Here is a 24,633-nt window from a genome sequence, read left to right on the forward strand (position 1 = left end):
AGCAACACAAGCCTAACAGCCAGCCATCGACTCTTCAATCAAATCGGCTCGCTCATTCTAGAAAGCACCGTACTTGGGAGTTTGCAAACTTGCTCGGCGGAGCCCAGGATTGGATCAGGTGGAGTCGAGCGCTCCCTCTCACCCTCCCACCCCCGATTGCCAGCCCCCGCCCCCCGGGCTAACCCCCACCTGAAGGTGACCCAGGGGGCGGGGGCGGGCGGCAGGCCATCGAGTAGCCCGGCGCGCCGCCGCCGCCAGTTGGATTGGCTCGAGCCTCTCCCGCCAGGCCTGCCCGGCTCCCGCGCGCCTCTCTGGGCCCGCCCCCCGCCGCCATCTTTGTCGTGGAGGAGCGGGCGGCACGCGTGAGTAAATAGCGCGAGCCGGGAGCGGACGGCGGCCCGGGGCGGAGAGCGGCGGAGCGGACTTCTCGCGTGGGCTGAGGCGCGGGCGGGAGGCTCGGTCGGTCGGCGCTGCCTCTGCCCCCTCGCGGCCGCGCCGCTCTGGGAAGCGGCGGCGGGAACCGGGTAGGCGGGCGGGCGGGCCGGCGAGCGGGAGGGAGGGAGGGAAGGCGGCCTTGCGAGCGCGCGGCCCGGCGTGCAGGTGAGGGCGCCGCGCGAGCCGTGCCACCGGTCACCGGTGTCTTCCGGCCTCGCTTCAGGGTGGCCGAGATGACGGCCGCGGGTCGCAGCCCCCTGGAGCCGCTCCTGGAGACTTGGGAGGACCCCTCGGCGTCTCCCGGCGAGCAGACGGACGCCTACCTAACTCTGACCAGGTGAGGCCGCCCGGGGGGACCGAACCGGGGCGGGGGACGCGGGGAGTCGTGGGGGACGCGAGCGGGCAGCACGGGGCGCCCCGGGCCATGCCTGCCAGGTGACGATGCGGGGCGCAGCGGCAGCGCCCGAGGGATTCTTGGGGAGGCTTTTTTTGTTTTTGGTCTGGCTGGCAAGCGGGAGCTTTGGGGAAAAGTTTGAGATGGGAAGGAGTTTGAAGGGAGCCGCGCTTCTCCCGGCAAGCCCCGGACGCGGTGCGAAAGTTGGCGGCGGTGCGGGATGGTTTGCTGGAGTTAGGGGCTGGGGCTCCCCGCTGGCCCCTCCAAGTTAGGATGCTGCGGACGCCTTCTCGGGGTTGAGAGTACAGGTGCGCGAGCCTTTAAATCGCTCCCAGAATTGGTTTTTTTTTCCCCCTTCTCAAGACAGGGGTTCCCCTGTGTCATAGCCTGGGCTGTCCCGAAGACCTGATGGCCTCGAACTGTGAGATCCTCCTTCCTCTGCCTCCGAGTGCTGGGATTAAAAGCGTGCGCCACCTCCGCCCGTCCACTCCCCCCACCCCATAGCGCCAGGAACCTGGTTTTTACTTTATTTGAAAGACTACAGAGATTTTCTAAAATTTTGCAAATGACCATAAAATTAGAAAATATGTGACTAGGGAAAGGGATTCCCATTCCCTTTTTTCCTCTAAAAGTCAAAAAATCGAATAAATTGTGCAAGTTATCGCTTATTTTTTTTCTTTCTTGGTTTTTTGAGACAGGGTTTCTCTGTAGCTTTGGAGCCTGCCCTGGAACTAGCTCTTGTAGACCAGGCTGGCCTCGAGCTCTCAGAGATCCTCCTGTTTCTGCCTCCCGAGTGCTGGGATTAAAGGCGTGCGCCACCACCGCCTGGATCAAGTTACTGCTTATTTTTGATTAGTTTACAATAGGTTTGGTTTCTATAGACTCTAAAGCATTTTTAAGGAATTGATTGCTTTCAAGCCCTTGGAAAATCAATCTTCAGAAACTTAAAAAGTTCTTAATATTGGATACCAGTGTTGAATGACGCCGGAGCATGAGCTACAGGTGGTTGTGAGCCACCTGACGGGTGCTAGGAATTGAACGTGGGTCCTCTGCCAGAGTGGTATAATTGTCTCTTCAAACCTGAAAGTAATTTATTTGTTTATTTTTTTCTTTTTTGGTTTTTCGAGACAGGGTTTCTCTGTAGCTTTGGAGCCTGTCCTGGAACTAGCTCTTGTAGACCAGGCTGGCCTCGAACTCTGAGATCCGCCTGCCTCTGCCACCCTAGTGCTGAGATTAAAGGCATGCGTCACCACTGCCGCACTTCTGAAAGTAATTCTTAAAAGTGATTAAAGTACTTTTCTATTTGTCCTTTTTGCCTAAGCTTGTGTTTTGTTTCCTTTTAAAGTCGTATGACTGGACAAGAAGGAAAAGAAGTCATTGCAGAAATTGAGAAAAATCTTCCTCGGCTCTATACAGTTTTAAAGGTCTGTGTTTATTTTTGAATCTTTGGGATTCCAGGTGCAACTCCTGACTGTCTTTCCAGTAAATGATTCTTCACTTGAGCTCTAGCATTACCCAGTGCATTTTAAACCCCGAATACACCATAGCAGCGGTTATATTAACAGGATTGCTCTCTTCTTTATTACGTATGGTTCATCAGGTACTGTTAATTACCTTCCGTGTTCTCTCACTTTAACTTCTATACTCTAGTGTACCATCAAGCTATACCCGCAGCAGGTCCGGACTGCCTGAATTCAAAGGCTAAAACAGTTGTCACAGATAAAATCTGTTTGCCTTTTGCAAGTATGCAAGTATGTTATCCGAAAATGGCAATATACATGTTTTTGGTGGAGCAAGGGGGTTTGAGACACTTTTCCAGTGGGCTTGAGCCAGGTAGTTAGGTTGACAATCCTCCTGCCTCTGCCTCTCAAATATTAGGATTATAGGCTGGGATTAGCAAACCCCACAGTACATGTTCATTTGTTTTCATTCATGATCAATTTTTGATAATTATACCTGCTTGAAAAATTGCTAACACTAAAAAATTATAGTTACCTTGCTCTTTATTTAGTGGTAATAGTTACTATCGGGCGGTCTGTAGTCTTAGCCTCTCTTGACCACTTAGTGACTTCATGACGTGCCGTCAACACTTTTTAACAAATACTTTGTTTTTAGAATGAAAATATTGAGCTAAATATACCAACTTTATTGAAATTATTACTATTTTTTTTGACAGGGTCTCTAGTCCAGGCTTGCCTTGGACTTCCTATATAGCTGAGGATGACCTTGAACTTCTGATCCTCCTGCCTCCCAAGTGCTGGGATTACAGGCATGTGCCACCACTTTGCATTTATGCAGTGCCGGGGATTGATCCCAGGGCTTCATGCATGCTAGACAAGTACTATACCAACTGAAAAGTACATCCCCAGCCCCAAATTTCTTCATTTTTTTTTTTAACTTTAGGATTGAGATAAAGTGCCTGATATATAGTAGATATTTGGGAATTGCTACACAGCAACTGCTTCCCTTTCCTAGTCTTAGAGGAAGAAGGCATTGCTCCATTCTAAACCTAGGATGGCAACTTTTCATTTGAGACTTTGCTTACTCATAGAGATATCATGCCCCCATTTGTTTCCTGTCTAATAATTTTAACATCTTTCATTTGTTGACCTTTTCTTTGTTTTTGCATGAATATGTGGGAGATGTCATTTATCTTTTTTTAAAAAAATGCTCTTTCAGTTGATTTAAAAATTCTTTTAATTCCTGCATGTATGTGTGTGTACCACACGTGTGCTAGACCATGGAAGCCAGAAGAGGGTGTCAGAACCCCATGAATTGGAGTTAACAGGCAGGTTGTGAGCTGCCATGTGGGCACTGGGACCCAAATCAAAACATTCTACCAGAGTAACTGCTGAGCTATCATCTTTCCAACTCCTTCCAGTCGATCTTTTTCTAGTTCCTTCTCCTTTGCAGACTGCCTGTTTTCACTTAACTCCCAAAATGTTGCTTGATTGATTGGATTAAAATGCATTGAATTTGGGTTGTAGTTGGATTGATTCTAGAAACTGTTTCTCTGCTATGAGTGTGATTTTGATTTTGTAGGCTCACATTTCCAGCCAGAACTCAGAATTGAGTAGTGCTGCTCTACAAGCCTTGGGATTTTGCTTATATAATCCCAAAATTGCCTCAGGATTATCAGGTAGGTAAAATGATTATAGCTATTAATATCTGTTAATACGTTTAATGCAGTTAAAGTACTGTTTATGGATTAATTTTATAATTGGTAGTTTTTTTCCCCTGTTTAGGAAGATATTTACTTGGTTTCTGTGCACCCACACTCAAGGTCAGAGAGCAACTTGGAATAGTCCATGTACCAAGGGAGTTCTGGGATTGAATTTATTATCATTATGCTTGATGGCAAGGGCCTTTCTGGCTTAGTTTTGGATTGGTCCCAAACTATTTTTTAGTAGGACACACACACACACACACACACACCCCTACTAAAAATTAAATATATGAAATTACATACATATCCTACAAAAATTGTATATATGTATATAATTTTTCCCCCTTTTTGGTTTTTCAAAACAGGGTCTTCCTATGTTATGTAGCTCTGGATGTCCTAGAATTTGCTCTCTAGACCAGGCTGGCCTCGAACTCCACTCCTGGGTGCTGGGATTAAAGTTGTGCACCATCACCACCCGGATAGAATATATTTTTAAAATCTGAAGTTAACAGTAATTTATCAGATTTATGGGACAGGCACATTTCCTAAGGAACTTAATGAGATGAAGAGGTCTTGCATACTAGTGGTAAATGTTAGTTTGGAAGTGGTATTGAAAGTATAGAGTCTGATATTTTCCAGGTTAAGTAATTCTATTGCTTTATAGTCTGCAATTGGAAAGGAAACCTACAACTTGCATGTTAAGAATTGAGAGGTGGGCAATAAGGATATCGTGAAGTTATTATCTTCCCCCTCAGTGAAGTGTTGCAGTTTTTTTTCTCTTGTATAAGACTTGTTAGCATCTGAAGATGACAATAATTGAGTTTTGCGAGATAAAAGGTTTGCAGTCTGCTACTGTTTACCGTCTTCTGCTTTAGTCAGGATTTTGTATTTTGACAAGAAGTGTGATATCTGTCTCTGCGGATTGTCTGATCATCATGTCACACATACAAGAAATTAGAATTTCTGAACCCCTCATGTGTCTTTTATATTGGAATTTCTGAACCCCTCATGTGTCTTTTATATTTATTTGTTACATTTATTTTGTGTTTGAGATTTTAAAGATATTAAACTATGGTACATAATTGAAATTAAAACCCGCTTGTTTTTCAGAGTCAAATATTCAACAACTGCTTTTAACTTTGAATGGTATCATTAAGAGTTCAGACAAAAATGTGTGTACCAGGGCACTGTGGGTATTATCTAAACAGACGTTTCCTACTGAAGTTATTAGCAAAATGGTGAGTACTGGGGCATCTGAATTATGTACTAATAAAACTGTTCTGGCTCTTTTGATTCGTGTGTATTTGTTCTGTCTTTTAGGTATCCAGTATTATTGATTCATTGGAAGTGCTACTAAGTAAAGGAGAGATACATTCTGCTGTTGTTGATTTTGAAGCATTAAATGTTATTATAAGGTATGCAGTTTGTTCTTGTATAAATTAGAAGTTTTGCTTTGGGGTTTGTATATATGAAGATGAGATATAAATATTAAACAATGGAGTTGGCAGTTTGCTACCAAGCCTGACAGCCGGAGTTCAATCCCTAGAACCCATGTGAAAGAGATACCTATTCCTGCAAGTTCTCTGACCTCTAAGCACTCTAGATGTATAGACATACATGCTGGTACATGTATACATACGCACACAGGAAAAAAACTAAAAGAGTAAGGTTTAAAAAAAAGTGAATATCCTTTAGACCCACACCAAGCATGAAAAAAACATACCTGTAAGTTGCTGTTCTTAATTTTTACTGAAACAGTCTTGGCTATATTTCTGTTGGCAATATAGTTTGGTACTAAAAAATTATATGTAAAGGCTTTCAGAATCTTAAGTTCCTCTTAGAAACTTCATCTTTGCAGTTCCTCTTAGACATGCTGGCAGCGCAGTTTACATAGTTTAATTTTCTAAGGTTTCTTTAGTTGTTCAGTTGTTTGCTTTATGTTCTGGTGCTATATGACTGACTTACTTGGTAGATTATGATCACCTTTAATAATGTTCAATTTGATAGTATAGATTCTGTAATTACAATTCTTGGTTTGTACATACTACTGTGCCTTTGTGGAGGTTAGAGGACAAATTGAGGGATTAAGTTCTTTTCTCCCACAGTGTGAGTTCCAGAGATCAAAACTCAGGTCATCAGGCTTCCCAGCAAGCACCTTTACCCATTGAAGCATCTCATCTGCTTTGACTTGGAAACAAAAGTTGTTATCTAAGATGAAGATTGTGAAAAGTCTAGCAGTGTCGCTCCTGAAAGTCAGTGGTAGAGTGCTTTTTAAGCACGAGGTGCTAGCTTTAGTCACTAGTGCTGCAAGAAAAGGAACCATACTAATCAAAAGAGAGAATTCCAGGGCATATGCACACAGACAATACAGATGTGTGCAGGTACAATTTAATCTTTCTCTGGATACACATTTTGTATTTCTGTACAAATGCATACATTTGAGATGCATACATTTTGAAATAATTGGGCCATGTTATCCTGTGTGATGCTCATTTTTCTGGTAATTTCTTTTGCAGTGTTAGGGAGTGATTTGAGCATACTTGGTAAATGCTTTACTACCTAAGTTGCATCCCAAACCAGATGTCCTTTTTTTTTTTTTTTTTTTTTTTAAATTTGAGACAGCCGGGCAGTGGTGGCACATGCCTTTAATCCCAGCACTCCGGAAGCAGAGACAGGTGGATCTCTTGAGTTCAAGGGCAGCCAGGGCAAGAGCTAGTTTCAGGACTGGGTCCAAAGCAACACAGAGGAAAAATAAACAATAAATATATAAATTTGAGACATTTTCACCAAGTTGCCTAGGTCTGGACTTCACAGCGTGTAGTTCAGGTGGGCCTTGAACCTTGTGATCATAACCTCTTGAACAGTTGGATTTATAGGCCTGTATCACCTGGCTTTGCTACTATTGCTTCTTCTTTTTTTTTTTTTTTTTTTTTTTTTTTGGTTTTTCAAGATCACTACCCAGCCTGGCTTTGCTTCTTGATGATTTAACTTGACCTCATTTTTTTTAAGTTTAATGTAGTTATTGATTTCTCTATTGTAGGCTAATTGAGCAAGCTCCAGTTCAAATGGGAGAAGAGTCTGTGAGGTGGGCCAAATTGGTCATACCATTAGTTGTTCACTCGGCACAAAAGGTCCATTTGCGGGGAGCCACTGCTTTGGAGATGGGGATGCCACTGCTGCTTCAGAAACAACAAGAAATAGCCTTAATTACAGAGCACCTTATGACTACTGTAAGTATTACCTTCTGTAAGTTTGCTGAATTCTGTATTAGTGGCTTTTACCTTGAGCTTAAAATTTAGCCTGAAATCAGCTACTTTGTGATAGTGGTGCATACCTTTGATCCCAGCACTCGGGAGGCAGAGGCAGGTAAGGATCTGTGAGTTCTAGGGCAGCCTGATCTACAGAGCTGGTTCAGGACAGGCTCCAAAGAATCCCTGTCTCAAAAATAAACAAAAAACAAAACAAAACAAGAAATTCAGCCTGAATTATTGGTGTAGTTACACCATGACTGAAGAGTTTAGTTTTAAATCAAAACAAAGATTAGGCTCAATGGTAGATTGCTAGCTTAGCATGCACAATGCCTTGAGTACAGTCTTAAATATCAGATAAAATCAAATGTAGAAAGGTTAACATTCAGATTACTCCAATGTTTTAATTTTAAAGTCTAGATGTTTTATCACTCCTAGTGAATGATGAATAAAGAGATTATATTTCTGAAAAGGGAAGAATTGTAATGAATTCAGTTGTTAGTATAGCATCTAGTAGATACACATTTAATGCTTGTAAGTTCATGTTAATGCAGTTTCCTAGCTAGTGTTTCAGGTCTTAAGTTCACCAACCTCTATTCTTTGCAACATCTGTTGAGCATTTGTTTTTGTGTGTGTATGTGTTAAGGTGAATTGTTTTAAGGGCATTGTTAGTGGTACTGTGTAAACCTATGAGATTTCCTACTGTAACAAAACAGATGAGACATAATAGTATAAAGAAAAGGTTAAAATTAGACATGAGCAGTGATTGAACATACAAGAATTGACTGTAAAATAATAAGTATAATTAATAATAGTGTCAGCTCATTTTAGGTGAGAAAGTCATGAGTGCCAAGGGCCCCTTTGTTTGTGCACCCAATTGGTTTTCAGGGAATGTTGTGGGATTCTTTTCTTCAGCGGAGGAGAATGAGTGATACAGGGCACCTAATCACATAGGAATAGGACTTGAAGACTATTGTAAGTTGGTTTCTGTTTGGAGATAGGATCTCATTCTATAGAACTGGAGTAAGTCCTGAGTGGCCTGGAGCTCTTTGCATAGACCAGACTGGCCTTGAATTCAATTCAGACTTTCTGCCTCCTTAGTATGGGATTAAAGGCATGTGCAACCAAGCCTGGTTTATTATTAGGTCTTGACTTTTCTGTGTGTTTGTTTGCATGGATGCAAGCATGAGAGGCCCAAAGGACAATCTCTGGTGTTCTTCAGGCACAATTCCCTAACTACCCCTCTCCTCCCTTTTCTAAAGACTATTTCACTGGCCTGGTACTTGATGGCTAGTGAGACCGATGGGTCCTTTTTTTTTTTAGATTATTTATTATGTACACAGTGTTCAGCCTCCATGTATCCCTTCAAGCCAGAAGAGGGCACCAGATCTCATTGCAGATGGTTGTGAGTTACCATGTGGGTTGCTGGAAATTGAACTCAAGTACCTCCGGTTGCTCTTAACCTCTTAGCCATCTCTCCATCCCCCATGGGTCCTCTTTTCTCCATCTTTCCAACTTTGGGATTTCAAACATGTACAAATTTTTTTTAAAACAAAGGTTCTGGGCATCAAATCTAGGTCCTCCTGCTTGTCTTGCAAGCCCTATACCAGCCCGTGAAGTTTTTATTAGTACCATGATTTATGTGGAATGCCACATATTAATTACTTATTGCTGTGATGTAATATTTAGACGAATAAGCATAGACTCTCAAAAGCACTAAGAAAGAAAAGATGAATAAGCCTGAGGGAGATTTCTTTAGGGTACACATTTGGTTAATTGGTACCATGCATTTTTTAAAATCCTGAATGTTATGGTGGCAGGAGTGTATGGCAGAGTATATGCTGCTTCTCACAGTGTGCGGCACACGCCTGTAATCCCTGAATTTGAAAGGCATTGATAAGAAGGATCTCTGTGAGTTGGAAGTTGGTCTGTTTTCATAGCATGTAGGAGTTTTCTGTCCTGCCAGCCAGCTCCCAAATCATGATGTGAAGATTTATTATTAATTATGAAAGCTTGGCCAATAGCTTAGGCTTGTCTCTAACTAGCTCTTATAGCTTAAATTAACCCATTTCTACTTATATATTGCCCTGTGGCTTTTACCTCTCCTCGTGCCTTACTTCTTCTGCATCTGGCTTGTGATACCCTTTATTCTTCCCAGCATCCTCTCTGCCCTGAAAATCCTGCCTAATGATTGGAGTTCAGCTTTTTAGTAAACCAATCTGAGTGATACATCTTCACAGTGTACACAAATTATTCCACCACAATAGAAATAGGTCATCCACAGGTATAGTGGGACTTCATTTTGAGAAAAAGAATCAAACTAAAAATCCTAATAGTGTACTAGAAGCAGAGAATTGGAAGGAGCCATGGAAAGATCCCTTAAGACTTTCTCTCATTAATGTGCTTTCTCCACATATGCCAGTTTCTATTACTAATTCTCCACATAGACCAATCTATACATTTGAGTGAAAATGTTTATTTTTTAAAAATTTGCTTTTCAGATTTTTTTCTGTGCATATTGTGAGTGCTAGGATATACATGTTTGGGTGCACATAGGATCAGAGGATAGCTTTTATTTTTGGAGACAGTCTCAATATGAAATTCACTGAGTAGACCAGGTATACCTTGAGTTTACAGAGATCAGCTTGCCTATGCCTCCTGAGTAATGGAATTAAAGACATGCCCAATAAAAGGGCAAATTGGGTGTCCCTCATTGGTAGGGTTGAAGATGGTAAGGTTTGAGCAGTAAGTGCCTTTACCCACTGAGCTGTCTCATAGGCTCTTAGTGTAAGAAGATCACTATAGGATCGTTTGAATTCTAGTTAATGATGTGCCTAATAAAGAATAATGTGGACAGACGATCAGATGAACATGAAACAGGTATTTGTAGAACTAGGTGCTTTTTCTTTAACTATTAGCTTCTTTACATTGCTATATGCTGCAGTTTTTGCTTTCTGTGGAGGATGTGTATGTTCACATTTGGAAAGGATATTTGGCTCAATAAATTAATGCTTGAAAATTTTTTAGACTTGTGAATATTTTTTTCTTTCTGAAGTATTTGATAAATGTTTTATTTTTGTTTACAGAAATTAATCTCAGAACTCCAAAAGCTATTTATGAGTAAAAATGAGACTTATGTATTAAAATTGTGGCCTTTGTTTGTCAAACTTCTTGGAAAGGTAAGTGTCACAGATAAAGAACTAGTTGATATTTTCATAATTTGAATATACCAGAATTTTTACTTTTTAAGAGTATCCCACACTCAGGCTGCTCTGGAGCTCACCACTCACCACCATAGCACAAACCCAGGACACCACTGTGCCCAGCTTATGTGTGGGTGTGCGCATGCTCATGTGTGCACTATGCACATAACATGCACATGCATGTGGAGGCCAACTCAACTTCAGGTGGTGCTCATTCAGCACCATCTGCCTTTTTTAAAGAATAATTGTTTATTATATTTGTGTGAATGATATGTGAGAAATCACCCATCAAGACTCATCGGGACTCTTAGGAGTTGTTCACACCTTCACTATGAACTCCCAGCGAATTCAGGGTAGCAGATCCACCAGCCTCTCTGCTGGTGTTAAAGGCATCTGCTACTATCCGCCTAACCTCTGTCTTTGAGGCAGGCTTCTTTCTAGCAATGGGATTACAAGTCTTTGCCACCATGTCCAACCTTAAAACAGCATATGTGGTGTACATGTTATATGTCCGTGCACTCACAGAAATGTCGATGTGTACATAGAGGTCAAGGCAACTTTGTAAAGTTTCTTTCCTGCTACTGGAGATTAAACTCAGGTTTTCAGGTTTTTGTGTCGAACCTTCTCACGTCCCTTTCCTTCCAGTGCTTTTTTTTGGTTGTTGTTGTGTTTTTTTGTTTGTTTGTTTTTTCCTTTTTTGAGAGACATGCTCTTACTATGTAGTCCTTGCTAGGCAAGAGCTCTGTTCTTCAGAATGACCTTGAAGGCAGATTTGCCTGCCTCTGCCTTCTATATGCAACCACATCCAGCTGCCTGGGTTCTGAGGATTGATTTAATTTGGGTCCTCATCAATGCACAAGCACTTTATTGAACAAGCTGTCTGTTTCCCCCATACCTTCAACTTGTTTTTAATTTGCTTAAAACATCCTCATTACTCATGTTAAGGTCTTTTATGTTGTAAGCAATGTGACCTTTGTTTACTGATTATGGGCCAAGAACATTTATCAAGTGAATAAATGAATTATTTTGATGCGTTTTCTCTTTTCTTAGACCTTGCACCGTAGTGGGAGTTTCATCAATTCTTTGTTACAGCTGGAAGAACTGGGCTTCCGTAGTGGAACACCCATGATTAAAAAGATAGCTTTCATTGCTTGGAAAAGCTTGATAGATAATTTTGCTTTAAACCCAGGTATGTAAATAGTTTTGAATTCTTTCTTTGTTTTTGGTCCAGCTGTACTGGAGTTAAGTTTGTCAAAGTGAGAAGTTTATTCTGACTTTTTTGGTACAATAATCTTTTACTTTATCCATATTTTCTTTTAAGATATACTTTGTAGTGCAAAAAGACTCAAGTTGTTAATGCAGCCTTTGAGTTCCATCCATGTGAGAACAGAAACATTAGCATTAACAAAACTAGAAGTCTGGTGGTATCTGCTTATAAGACTTGGACCTCAACTCCCTGGAAACTTTGAACAGGTAACATTGTAATTATTAACCGTTTAACTTAAATTCATGTGTCTTATAGTTTGTTGTTTCTTGTGATCGGGTCTTAATTTTGTCGCTCTTTGCTGGACTGGAACTCCCTATGTAGATCAAGCTGGCCTCAGAGTAAGATAGACCTGTCTCTGTTTCCTGAGTGCTGCAATAGTATTCACCAGCATGCCTGAATTTCAGAGGTGTTTTTTTTTTAATTAGTAATCAATATTTTAAAGGTCTTTTATTCTTTATAAAAACTTGAGTGTGTTTCTTGCACAGTATTCTCCAGAGGCCTAAGATGGAGTACCCATAAACCTCTAGTCAGCAAATGCCAACATACCATTGTATAACATTTGTTTAAGAATTTAACAATTGGGGCTGGAGAGATGACTCAGCGGTTAAGAGCATTGCCTGCTCTTCCAAAGGTCCTGAGTTCAATTCCCAGCAACCACATGGTAGCTCACAACCATCTGAAATGAGATCTGATGCCCTCTTCTGGCCTGCAGGCAGACACTATACATAATAAATAAATAAATATTAAAAAAAGAAAGAATTTAACAATTATCTCATTTGTTCTATGTATGGGTGTTTTGCCTACATATGTAGCGCGTTTCTACCCTCTGATGCCAGAAGAAGCTTCAGATCCTTAAGCAGGGGTTATCAGGGTGTGAATACTACGGATATGAGGAATCTAATTTAGGTCCTGGAAGATCAGCCAGTGCTTCATTGCCTAGTGAGCTCCAGCGTTTATGTGTGAGTGTTTTACCTGCGTGTATGCCTACATTACTTTAGTGCCTCATCTCAGAGGTGACCAGAAAAGTGTTTGTTGAATCTCTGGGATTGGAATTAAAGATAGTTAAGTACTATGTGGGCACTAGGAATCAAACCCAGGTCATCTGGAAGAACAATAAGTGCTCTTAACTGCTGAGCCGTCTCTCTCCTGCTTATTTATAAGACGAACTTTATTAGTGTTTAGCTGTCATCTAATCAACATTAATGAAATACCAAGTGCTATATGCCACAAGGTTAGGAGAAATAAAAAATCCTAATTTCTTTTTCTAAATGATATAGTTCCAAGCAGTCATTTAATTTATTTACTGACACTAAACACTAAATTTAATTTGGTCTAAGCCTTTTATATGCAATTCCATTGTTGGTTTATGATAAAAACCTTACATTTTACTTGTAGATTTGTTGTATATTTCTTACATTCTAAGTAAACAATGTTAAGCAGGAACTGCATTCTTAGAAGGTGCCTTTGTCCCCATTGGTACCTTTTTTTTTTTTTTTTTGGTTTGGTTTTTTGTTGTTGTTGCTGCTTTTTGGTTTGGTTTTGTTTTGTTTTTCAAGACAGGGTTTCTCTGGCTTTGGAGGCTGTCCTGGAACTATCTCTTGTAGACCAGGCTGGCCTCGAACTCAGAGATCCGCCTGCCTCTGCCTCCCAAATGCTGGTGGTACCTTTCATTTTTAAAGACAAGTTTTCACACATTAAATGAGAGGTTGGCCTTGAACTAACTATTTCTCTTCCTGTTATTGATGTGTGAATGAGCCATGAGCCACCTTGCTCTTTTGTTTTAATTTGATTTTTTTTTTCTTTTGCATTGGGTCTCATTGTCTAGGACTAGAACTTTGTAGCCAAGACTAGCCTTCTGATCTTCCCACCTAACTGCTGGGATTATAGGTGTGCATAGCTTTAGTACCAGGGGTAAAGCCCAGGGCTTCATACATGCCTATTGAGCTACACCCCTGGCCTAATTTTTTTTTTTTTTTTTTTTTGGGCAGTCCTGTGTTGAACTATGGAACCCTGTATATATTAGAAGATCTACTAGTGAGCTTTATCACTGGCATTAATTGGCTGAATTTTAGATAGCAGCTTCCTCAGTTTGATATAACATGACATAATTGAAAACATCATTAATCAAATCATAATGTAATTTCCAAATTCTGGATTTGAAAGATCCTAAGAGTCTAATCTAGGTCTAACCTAGTTGTACAACTTATTGGAAGACCATAATGAAAATGGTAGTGGAGGATTTTAGAAGTGAACTTTAGTTGTCTTGATATTTTCTTTATTTTAATTTTTTAAATATGTATACAATATTCTGTCTGCATGTATGCCTGCAGGCCAGAAGAGGGCACCAGACCTCATTACAGATGGTTTACCATGTGGTTGCTGGGAATTGAACTCAGGACCTTTGGAAGAGCAGGCAATGCTCTTAACTGCTGAGCCATCTCTCTAGCCCTTTCTGTCTTGATATTTTCTGTTACTTTTCCCAGAAGCTTTGCTCAGCAGGGGTTATACTGCTTAGTGGTAGGGAGTATGATTAGACTGTACCTAACCATGGGTTTAATAGTCAACAACAAAGAAGAATTTAAAAACTTAAAGGTTGGAGATGTACATAAATTGACAGGATGCTTGCTCAGCATGCTTGTTGCCCTTGAGTGAAACTTCTTTACCACAAAAGTGGAATGTGCTGGTGCATGTCTGTATCCCTATCACCTGAGAAGTAGAGGCAAAAGAGGGTGTATGTTGAGTTCCAGGAAAGCCTAGGATCCAGGCAACCTTGTCTGGGGAGGAAAACTACAACAAATACACCAGTAGCATGTGCAACTTACTCAGAATTTGTTTACTAAAGATATTAATGTATGCAATTTTGTTTAGGATATAAAACTAACCACATATCCTAGGCAAATACAAGTATAGAAATCTTGTTCTTTGCCAAGTTGTGGTGGCACATGCCTTTAAACTTAGCATTTATGAGACAAGAGGCAGGCAGATCTCTTCAAGAGCAACCTGCCCTCAGAGTGAGTTCCAGGTCAGCTGGGGCTAGACAGAGAAACCCTGTCTCCAAAGAAACCAAAACAAAACTAAAAGAGAAAGTAAAACAAAACTTGTCTTGCATTTCAGATTTTTTTTTTTCCATCAGTGTGTCTCTCCTGGCCTGGAACTTGAGATCCACCTACCGCTGCCTACTGAATGCTACCATCAAAGGTGTATCTTTGGTTTAGGTGTTTTTTGGGTTTGGTTTTTCAAGACAGGGTTTCTCTGTGGCTTTGGAGCCTGTCCTGAAACTAGCTCTTGTAGACCAGGCTGGCCTTGAACTCAGAGATCCGCCTGCCTCTGCCTCTTGAGTGCTGGGATTAAAGACATGCACCGCCACCACCAACCAGTTCATTTTAGTTTTTAATGTATAAAAGTGGCCAATAAAATTCAATGCAGGTTTGAATACTTGTTGGCTTAATAAAATGCTTTGAACTAGAATGTATCGTATATTTTTAGATCTTGGGAATCTTTTTTCTCTAAAGAGTTGTTTTTTAGATTTTAAGTGTCTGAGTGTTTGCCTGTATATATGTCTGTGTACCATGTTCTTACCTGGTGACCATGGAGGTCAGAAGAGAGGGCATTAGGTCCCCTGAACCTAGGTGGCTGTGGCTCCATGTGAGTTCTGGGAACTGAACCTGGATCTGCAAGAGCAACAAATACTCTCTTAGAGCTCTCTTTCTAAGCTAAGCTTTTGGATATTTGGCTATATGTATTAGGGATAGGACCCAAGTTTAACCATGAAATTTGTTTATCTTAAATTATAGTTTATATAGAATGTTACATGGCAACTTTTATTTTGCTACCTCTTCCATGAGACTGGTCCTGTTTAGATTTAAAAACAGTGTTTAGAAGATCTTAAATTTTTAATTGATCTGATTTATCTCCATCTCAGGAGAATTAAGATTACTTCTTGCTGGTTGGTGACACATTCCTTCAGCACTTCGGAGGCAAAGGCAGGTGGATCTCTGAGTTGAAGGTCATCCTGGTCTGCAGAGTGAGATCCAGGGCATGTAGGACTGCACAGTGAAACCCCGCCTCAAAAAAAGCACATAACTTGTAAAACTTACAATTTTGACAATGAAACTATTGCTGTTTTGCCTTTTCATCTGTTAGGTTTGTGTACCTTTGATTCAGAGTACAATAAGTGTTGATAGTATTGCTTCAACGCAAGGCAGTTCATCTCGAGGGTCTACGTCTCCTGGCTTAAGTCCACTGACTACTGGACATAAAGGTGAGAGGAAGAGATTTCCTTCCTTTTCTTTAGAAAAGTCTTTGAAGGAGTGGTAGCACTTTCATCTGGAGTCCTTTAAGCAAAAAGTTCTTTTTGTTTTTGTTTTGTTTTGAGACAGGATCTCCTATAACTTAGCCCTGTCTCAGGACTTGCTGAGGCTAGTCCTGAATTGATGATTCAGGACTGCCTCTGCTTTTCAAATACTGGGATTAGAGGACACATCTGTAATGCATTCTTATGTATACTCTTTGTTACAGATTGTTAGTCATTTTGGGTTTTCTCTTTATCTTACTTTGTATATAGCCCAGATTTGAATTTTTCCCACCTATTATTTAAGACTGACTTGTGTTTTGAGACATGCTCTCACTATGTAGTTCTGGCTAGCCTGGAACTCACTGTGTTGACCAGGCTGGCTTTGAACTGACATAAGTCCTTCTGCAGTTGTTGGAATTGCAAAGGTGTGTACAGTCAGACCCAGCTCATTTCATACTACACAAATTGATTGCCAATAGACAACTCAGAATGACTAAGAAAGTAGCAAAAACTTATTTGCTTGCATTGAAAATAGGTCTTAAAAGATACTTAAAACAGCATTGGAAAGTAATTATTTGTCTTTAATATATGTCACCGTTTTTCAGCATTTTAGTTTTTCTATTCAAGTTTCAGAAAGGCTTGAATATTAATTTCAGGGTGTCTGTCATGTTTCTGAATGTGTATTGTATTGCTAGGAAATATAACTTGAATGATTTTTGTCTTTGTTTTAAAGGAGTTCCTGCAACCCCACGCGTGAATCAGAGTTCAAATATTGGTGGAATGGCTTCAATCCCTTCCATTCAGCTTTTGGGACTGGAAATGATGCTTCATTTTTTGTTGGGTCCAGAAGTCTTGAATTTTGCTAAACAACACAAGCTTGTATTAAGCTTAGGTATTTATTTTGGAAATAATTTCATGTGTTTAAAACAATCTAAAACTTACTGTGGTGGATGGAGGAGAGGCCTCTTTCACACAACTTATAGTGATATTGTTGAGTAAAATAAGTAAAAATTTAAGTAAAGGCATTTTTTAGATTTTATTTATTTATTTTTTTTTGGAAAAATTTGCTCCATAAATCTTTGACTTGCTTGTCTTGTTTTCCCCTTTAGAGCCACTGGAGCACCCACTTATCAGCAGCCCTTCTTTCTTCTCTAAGCATGCGCATACACTTATCACTGCTGTTCATGATAGCTTTGTTGCAGTTGGAAAAGATGCTTCAGGTAACTTTAGGATTTTTTTTTTTTTTAATTTTCGAAACAGGGTTTCTTTGTAGTTTTTGGTGCCTGTCCTGGAACTAGATCTTGTAGACCAGGCTGACCTTCAATTCGCAGAGATCTGCTTGCCTCTGCCTCCACCGCCCAGCATAAATTTAGGACATTTTAAACTCAAAAAGGTCTCGTTTATTTTTTTAACCATTTATGTGTTGTGTGTTTGGCCCTACATGTGTGACAGCACATGAGGATGTCAGAATAACTTTTTAGTACTCAAGTTCTTCACCATGTGGGTCTTGGGAATTTAGGCTCTCGGGTGGAAAGCAGGAACCTTTACCCATTGAGCCATCTCCCCAGCCCTTTAAAGAAAGAAAGAAAGAAAAACCAAATATTACATAGGTGGGACATACCTTTACATCACAGCACTCAGAAGGCGGAGGGAGGTGGATCTTGAGTTCAAGGCCAGCCTGGGCTACAGAGCCAGTTCCAGGACAGCAAGGGCTACACAAAGAAATCCTGTCTCAAATAGCAAAGCCAAATATTTATTTATGCACCAAAAACAGTTTGTATTTTTTCCTTGAAGTAACTTGTGTTAAGCCATTATAACTGGGAGATAGCGGCTGACAGCACTGAGGAGGGAGAGGCAGGCTAGTCTGTGATGTGATGCCTGCACTGTCTATCTAGCATGTTTCAGACACCCAAGACTGCATAGGGAAAGAAAGTAGTTGGATTGTACTAAGAGATACATAATGCATAATAGAGGTGGTAAGACAGGAAGACTGCCAAAAGTTTTTGATGCCACCCTAGGCAACAAAGATACTGTGCTTCAAAATGAGTATGGTGGCAAACATGATCTGAGCATTGGAGAAGCTGAGAAAAATGAGTCACTCATTTAAGGTTGACCCAATTTTCAAACATAGAGCCTGTCACCCAAAAAACGTAGGTAAAATAAAGCATATTATGTTCTCCCATTACGCATGTATGTGTGTATTAAGGCTTTGCCACGGTACATGTGTGAAAGACGGGACAACTTTTGGAAGTTCTTTCCTTCCACTAATGTCAGTTGTGTCTCAGGATTAAACTCAGGTTATCAGATTGGGCAAAAGTGCCTGCTGAGACATTTTGTTTTGGTTCTTTATATTTATTTTGTTTTTAATAAATAAAAGGGTACTGTTTATTTAATAAATAAAAGGTGTAGCCATGGAATCTAGACTGGGGAAATTTGTATTCTTTGGAAATCATCTGACCTGAAACCAGTGGTAGTCCTCTTGTCTCTGACTTTTTTTTTTCTTTTTTGGTTTTTTGAGACAGGGATTCTCTGCAGCTTTGGAGCCTGTCCTGAAACTAGCTTTCGTAGACCAGGTTGGCCTCGAACTCACAGAGATCCGCCTGCCTCTGCCTCCCGAGTGCTGGGATTAAAGGTGCCTGGCTTGTCTCTGACTCTTAAGTGCAACGGATAAGTGTGTACGCCGGGCATGACTTTTACCATTTAAGTCATTGTTTTCCTTTTTGCAGAAGTGATGGACATTCAACATAGACAATACAGATAAAAGCAAAAACATTTATTCTTTGTTATAGGACAGGCCCATTGTTAACATGTTGTCCTTTTAAAAAGACTTAATTTCTATAAAGAAAGATTAAAATGGTGGTTTTATAAATATAAGTAAGTAGTCAAATTCTCAATTTGTTGTTAGTTTAAGGAACCGCAGAATAGGCTTTGCTTTCTTGTTTTCGTAGAGTTATTTTATATATACGAGTATTTTGCCTGTGTATGTATGTGTACTAGTTAGTGCCTGATGCTGAAAGAGGTTAGAAGAGGACAACAGAGTCCTTGAAACTGGAGTTAGAGATTGAACTAGGAACTGGACCTTATCTTAAAGTTCTGTTTCCTTGACAGATGCCGTAGTTAGTGCTATCTGGAAGGAGCTGATTAGCTTGGTGAAGTCAGTTACTGAGTCAGGTAAGCACTATTACATTGCTAAGTGACCTTCACAGCAGAAAGTGCAGGTTGCTAATGTAAACCTTATTTGTATTATGTTTCTGAAATTAATCTTTTAATCCTTTAACAAGTTACTTAAATTGTTTAATTAAAATAAAATTTTCATAGCTCTTAGTAGATATACTCACCTAAAAACATGTTTGGAATTATAGCCTTTCTTTTGTTTTTTGATAGGAAACAGAAAAGAAAGATCAGGTTCTGAAGTTTTGACTCTCCTACTAAAATCTTTGGAAAATATAGTGAAGTCAGAAGTATTTCCTGTGTCAAAAACACTGGTAAATATATTTATAGATTGCTTTAAAGTCTAATTTTGAGATTCAGTTTATATTGATACTTGTTCAGCTAATGTTTGGCACAGACCTATAATACCAAATATTGACTTAATTTAACTGTATTGTAACTGCCATTCAAATGTCATTTGAAACCTGCATAGTAAATAGCTGTAACAGCAGCAGCTACAGATATCTACAGTGTTGTTAAAGGGAGACACGCAACTTACACTGAACAAATTTCAATGTTTATGGTGCTTGGTAACAATAGCAAACTGTCAGTTTTTAAATATACTTTAAAAACTTCAATAGTAGGAATGAAAAAAGTTGGAAAAAATGTAGTTTTTATAATCGTGTAACAAATAACATCGTGTTCACACTGTGCTGGTGTAGCATAGTAGATTGTATCAAGGACTCAAGAAGAAATTAGGTTGAATCTTTGTCTAACTAAGGGATTTGGACAATTAATTGCCTTGCTTATTTGGCCTATCAGTTCTGAATTTGTTTTTGTAAAAAGTGTAGTTAGTAGTTTAAATAGTTAAATGAGTTTGTTTACAAAGCAGTCTGGACAAGGCACACTAATATTGTCAACTTTAGTGTATTTCCAAAATTGGCTAAAAATGTCTTTACTAAGAATTGTTAATGATACTTAACACCTTATAGTTCATATTATTACAAGCACAGGAAGACTTGGAACAGTTTAGGAGACTAGCGTCTTTGGATATATAATCTGAGAATTGATTTGTAGTTAGCAAGCTGTTTAAATAGGCCTTCTAGGCCTGTTTGGTGTGTATGTGATTGCAGTTTATTTTTTTTTGTTTTTCGAGATAGGGTTTATCTGTGTAGCTTTAGAGCCCCGATCTGTAGACCAGGCTGTCCTCGAACTCAGATTTACCTTCCTCTGCCTCCTGAGTGCTGGTATTAAAGGCGAGCACCACCACTACCTGACTTGCAGAGTTTCTTATAACAATGAACTACCATGAAGGTCCATTTTTTGAAAAATAGTTAAATTATGGATATTTGTTCCTATACTGGCTTTTATACTGCTACAAAAACTTGTCAAAGTAGGTCTTCGATATTTTATCTTTGAATGTTTGAAATAATGTAAACATATATTATACACAATGGTCTATGAATATACTGTAATGAATCACAATATAAATATATATGATATATATTAGGAATATACTATAATGAATTACAAGTGATGATTACTTAAGTTAGAAACAGATGATGTAAAGTTTTTACTGAGGAACAGGTTTTTATGGCTAACTATAAAATCTTTCTTTTCTTAGGTTCTCATGGAAATTACAGTTAAAGAACTTCCTCAGAAAGTATTAGGTTCACCAGCATATCAGGTTGCTAATATGGATATTCTTAATGCAAGTATCTTAAATGTAGTGTAGTGATATGTTAAAGATTGGCAAAACAAAAATTCCTTTAGATTTCTTAAATGACAATTGAATTTGGTTGGTTACGTTAAAAACCTTGTTTGCAGAATGATTGATTGCTGTGAAAAATTAAAGATGGTACTGTGCCAGTAGATGACCATTTTTTATCCCTGGGTTTATTAGTGGACTCAAAAGAATGTTTTCTGTTTTTATGGAGTAATATTACTGGCTACTAAAGTGTTTGAAAGCTCAGTAGTGTGAGATAAACTTTGTTATTGAAACACAGGTATTGAGTCCAGCAAGTTCTAGGGTGTGTCATCTGATTCCTCACCATCTTTGATTTCTCATGGGAGAACTATGACCAGAGAATAGAATTGGATTTGGTTTTTTTTTTTTAATTTTTCTTTACTATTCATTTAATTTTGTTAGCTTTTTTGTCTCACTAATGTGGGGGAGCAGTACTTTGAGATGCCAAGAGAAGGTGTTATTCTCCTGCAGCTACTTACAGGTGGTTGTGATCCACTTAATATGGGTACTGGGAACTGAAGCCTGGTCCTTTGTAAGAGCAGAACACTTTTAACTACTGAGATATCTTTTTCAAAAGAAAAAATTTAAGACTCTGTCTTTGTAGCCCTAGTTGGCCTAGGCCTTGCTCTGTAAACCAGGCTTGCTTCTAAATCGCAAACTCGTTCATAGTGCTATGGTCATACCTGGCTTGTTTTGTTTTGAAGACAGTCTCATTAGGCATCCCACACTAGCCTTTAACTCAAGATTCTTCTTCAATCTACTGGCTGTTATATTTAAAAGTGTGTGCCAATATGCCTTGCACTGTGTGTGGTTTTTTAAATAAACTGCTGTTGGCATCATACTTTAAGGCTAAAAGTTTTCATTCTAAAATAAATCATATTAAATGCTTGTAGAAAACAAACTGTTCTTTTACTGGGAATTGTGACTTTGTTTTCTTTTCAGGGAACTCCAGCTTTGTTCTTAATCCAGTTAATTTTTAACAATAATCTTTTAGAATGTGGTGTTACAGATGAAAAGTAAGTTTGCACCTTGCTTTTTATTTTAAGTTCTGTCACGGTTGCATGTGTATCAATCACGATGGCCTGGAATCACTATGTAAAGAGACTGACTTGAACTGATTTCTCCTTTCTCCTCTTGCTAATTTCTAAGTTAGAAGTGTATCAATGTGGCCTTTTTGTTTTTCAGTATTGTTATTTAGACCATGTTTTTATTTAGCATCGTGTTTAACCTGGCTATGTAGAACAGGCTGTGCTTGAGCTCAGATCTGCCTATTTCTGCTGGCATTAAACTGTACAATTAATCCAGTCCCATGCCTGGTTTTTCCCTCTATTCCTTTTTCATGAAAGATGATTATATAATGAATGAGATAAAATTTGGTTTTAGAATTAAAAAGTTTTTCTTATTTAAACATCCTGTCTATATACAGCCAAAGTTGGCCTCAAACTTGTGGCACTTCTGCCTCCACCTCCTAATTGCTAGGTTACAGATAACCCACTAAGTCAGTTGGTCATTTTGTGTTTTGTGATGTGGTGTTGTAGCTCAAGGCCATCGTTTTGTAGATCCTTTTGTGTCTGATTTCCCCAATGCTGGGGTTTGTCACCAGGTCTTGGGTTAAAGGTGTGTGTGTGTGTTTGTTTGTGTCTGTGTTTTGCCTGCATGTGTGTCTGCACCATGTGTATGCCTTACTGCCTTTGGAGACCAGATTCCACATCAAATCCATGTGGAATCATGGATGGTGGCAGTGTGGGGGCAGGAAACCCAGATCCTGGAAAGAACAAGTGCTCTTGAGTTTTTTCTCTAGCTCTTGTGTCATAATTTAATTGAGGTACATTATTGATAAATAACTACTCTCGCACCTAGAAACTGAAGATAAGAGGCTGGTAGTCATGTTAGAGCCTAGGGAGATAAATAAAAAACAGACAACTCCATTTCTTGTGTTCAACTGTTCATTTTAGAATTTTGCTAGTGCATAAATGTCTTTCTGGATTAAGTACTCATTCTGATACATTGTTATAATTTTTTAGGTTTTTTCTCAATCTGGAAACACTTGTAGGATGTGTACTTTCTGGTCCAACTTCGCCATTGGCTTTTAGTGATTCTGTACTGACTGTGATTAATCAGAATGCGAAGAAGTTGGTAAACAAGGAGCATCTCTGGAGAATGTGGAGTATTATAGTCACTCCTCTGACTGATGTGATTCATCAGGTACTGCACAGCTGCTGTGGCTCCCTCCCTGGGGTCTGGGCTAACCTTTCTAGATCAGGTTGAACTTGTGCATGGCACAGTCCCCCTGCCTCTGCTACCCCCATGCTAGTTTCCTCCCTATTTTGAAAGATCACAAGTATGTGTTTAAAAAAAAATTAAAAACACTTAATTTTTTTTTGAATGGTTTCAGGGGCTTTTATGAATTTATTTGTCTGACTAATTTCTTAGGAAATGTTTGAGGGTCTGTGTGCTTTTAGATGGTGTCCCTCTATAGCAAGTTTCTCTAGAACTAGAGTAGCTCAGGCTGGCCTCAGATGGTAGTCTTTCCTCAGATTTCTAAATGCTGTGATTACATGTGTGAAGTATAACTTATAGCTTGGGAGCTTAGGGTTGTTTCAGAAATTAAAATCAGTGTCTCAGTTAAGGTTTTTATTGCTGTGAAGACACATCATGACCATAGCAACTCATAAAAAAGTATTTAACTGGAGTGGCTTACATTTTCAGAGATTAAATATTATAATCATAGTGGGGGCATGGCAACATGCTGGCAGACATGGTGCTGACTACAATCTTGATTAGAAGGCAACAGAAAGGACTGCGCCTCAATCACTGAATGAGGCTTGAGCAAAGGAGACCTCAAAGCCCGCCCCTGCGGTGACACTTCCTCTAATAGAGACACACCTAATCCACAAAGCCACACCCACTAGTACCCACTAGTACCTCCTTTTGGGGGTCGGTTTTCTTTTAAAGCACCACAATCAGTATACTGTTTTCTGGGGGACCTAGAGTGTCCCTGTCCCTGTTTCTGTTTCTCTTAAAGTTCTCAAAGGTTTCGGAGAACAAATTCACATGAACAGGTGGTGAAAACAACAGAATGTTTTTTAAATTAACTGTTTTTTGTTATACTAGAGTGAAGCTCAAGGAAAAAAGTACTACATCTCCAGATCACTGGGCTCTACTTCTAACTCCAATAATTATAGGAACCTGTACTTTCAGAATTCTGAAGACTTGGAGTCTGGTTTTCAGACTTGGAGCCCTGAGAGAATCTGGCCTTCATCTGTTAATAGTGGTAGCCAGCAGTCCATAGCTTGAATTTTATCCACATAATTTCAGCCGTCTGCCATGGCAGATGGAATGCTGTTTGCTTGTATGTGACCTCACTATACTTGAATAAGATCCCATCTTGAGTCTGCATAGGGATTTAGTTCATCTCACTGAGGTCATACTTGTATCTAGGCTAAGGCCGGGTAGGATTTGAATTAGATGGTAATATGTCTAACTCCATATTTTGTATTTCAGACTAATGAAGTGAATCAAGGCGATGCCTTAGAACATAATTTTAGTGCCATCTATGGTGCATTGACTTTACCAATAAACCATATTTTTTCAGCTCAGACATTTCCCATGGTAAGAATGTATATTGCTTCTGTAAGGGTTTTGTGCCTTTCTGGAAATACTACCTTTATATATGATTAGCACCAACTCTAATTTTTCTTGAAATTAGAATTGTGGGGTGGAGGAATA

The 24,633-nt window shown here is 39.5% G+C and overlaps 1 protein-coding gene across 5 annotated transcripts in view; it reads left to right on the top strand.

Moving 5' to 3' along the window:
• Positions 1 to 344: 344 nt before the first annotated feature.
• Positions 345 to 24,633, top strand: part of Rif1 (replication timing regulatory factor 1) — a 51,022-nt gene continuing 26,733 nt past the window's right edge. For 3 of the 5 annotated variants that reach the window (XM_085681134.2, XM_087899941.1, XM_087899939.1), the window contains exons 1-19: positions 345 to 362; positions 659 to 772; positions 2,175 to 2,253; positions 3,872 to 3,968; positions 5,106 to 5,233; positions 5,316 to 5,410; positions 7,036 to 7,225; positions 10,330 to 10,422; positions 11,497 to 11,635; positions 11,768 to 11,919; positions 15,857 to 15,974; positions 16,741 to 16,899; positions 17,117 to 17,227; positions 19,116 to 19,178; positions 19,392 to 19,492; positions 20,782 to 20,868; positions 21,847 to 21,920; positions 22,929 to 23,109; positions 24,409 to 24,516. In XM_085681134.2, coding sequence (XP_085537260.2) covers positions 669 to 772; positions 2,175 to 2,253; positions 3,872 to 3,968; positions 5,106 to 5,233; positions 5,316 to 5,410; positions 7,036 to 7,225; positions 10,330 to 10,422; positions 11,497 to 11,635; positions 11,768 to 11,919; positions 15,857 to 15,974; positions 16,741 to 16,899; positions 17,117 to 17,227; positions 19,116 to 19,178; positions 19,392 to 19,492; positions 20,782 to 20,868; positions 21,847 to 21,920; positions 22,929 to 23,109; positions 24,409 to 24,516 — 2,079 coding nt within the window. In that variant the 5' untranslated portion in view covers positions 345 to 362; positions 659 to 668. Of the gene's footprint in view, positions 363 to 423; positions 525 to 658; positions 773 to 2,174; positions 2,254 to 3,871; positions 3,969 to 5,105; positions 5,234 to 5,315; positions 5,411 to 7,035; positions 7,226 to 10,329; positions 10,423 to 11,496; positions 11,636 to 11,767; positions 11,920 to 15,856; positions 15,975 to 16,740; positions 16,900 to 17,116; positions 17,228 to 19,115; positions 19,179 to 19,391; positions 19,493 to 20,781; positions 20,869 to 21,846; positions 21,921 to 22,928; positions 23,110 to 24,408; positions 24,517 to 24,633 lie in introns of those variants that run through there. The other 2 variants (XM_087899940.1, XM_085681133.2) reach the window with 2 other exon arrangements.

Source organism: Myodes glareolus, chromosome 21, assembly GCF_982192425.1.
Source record: "Myodes glareolus chromosome 21, mMyoGla1.1, whole genome shotgun sequence".
NCBI lineage: Eukaryota > Metazoa > Chordata > Mammalia > Rodentia > Cricetidae > Myodes > Myodes glareolus.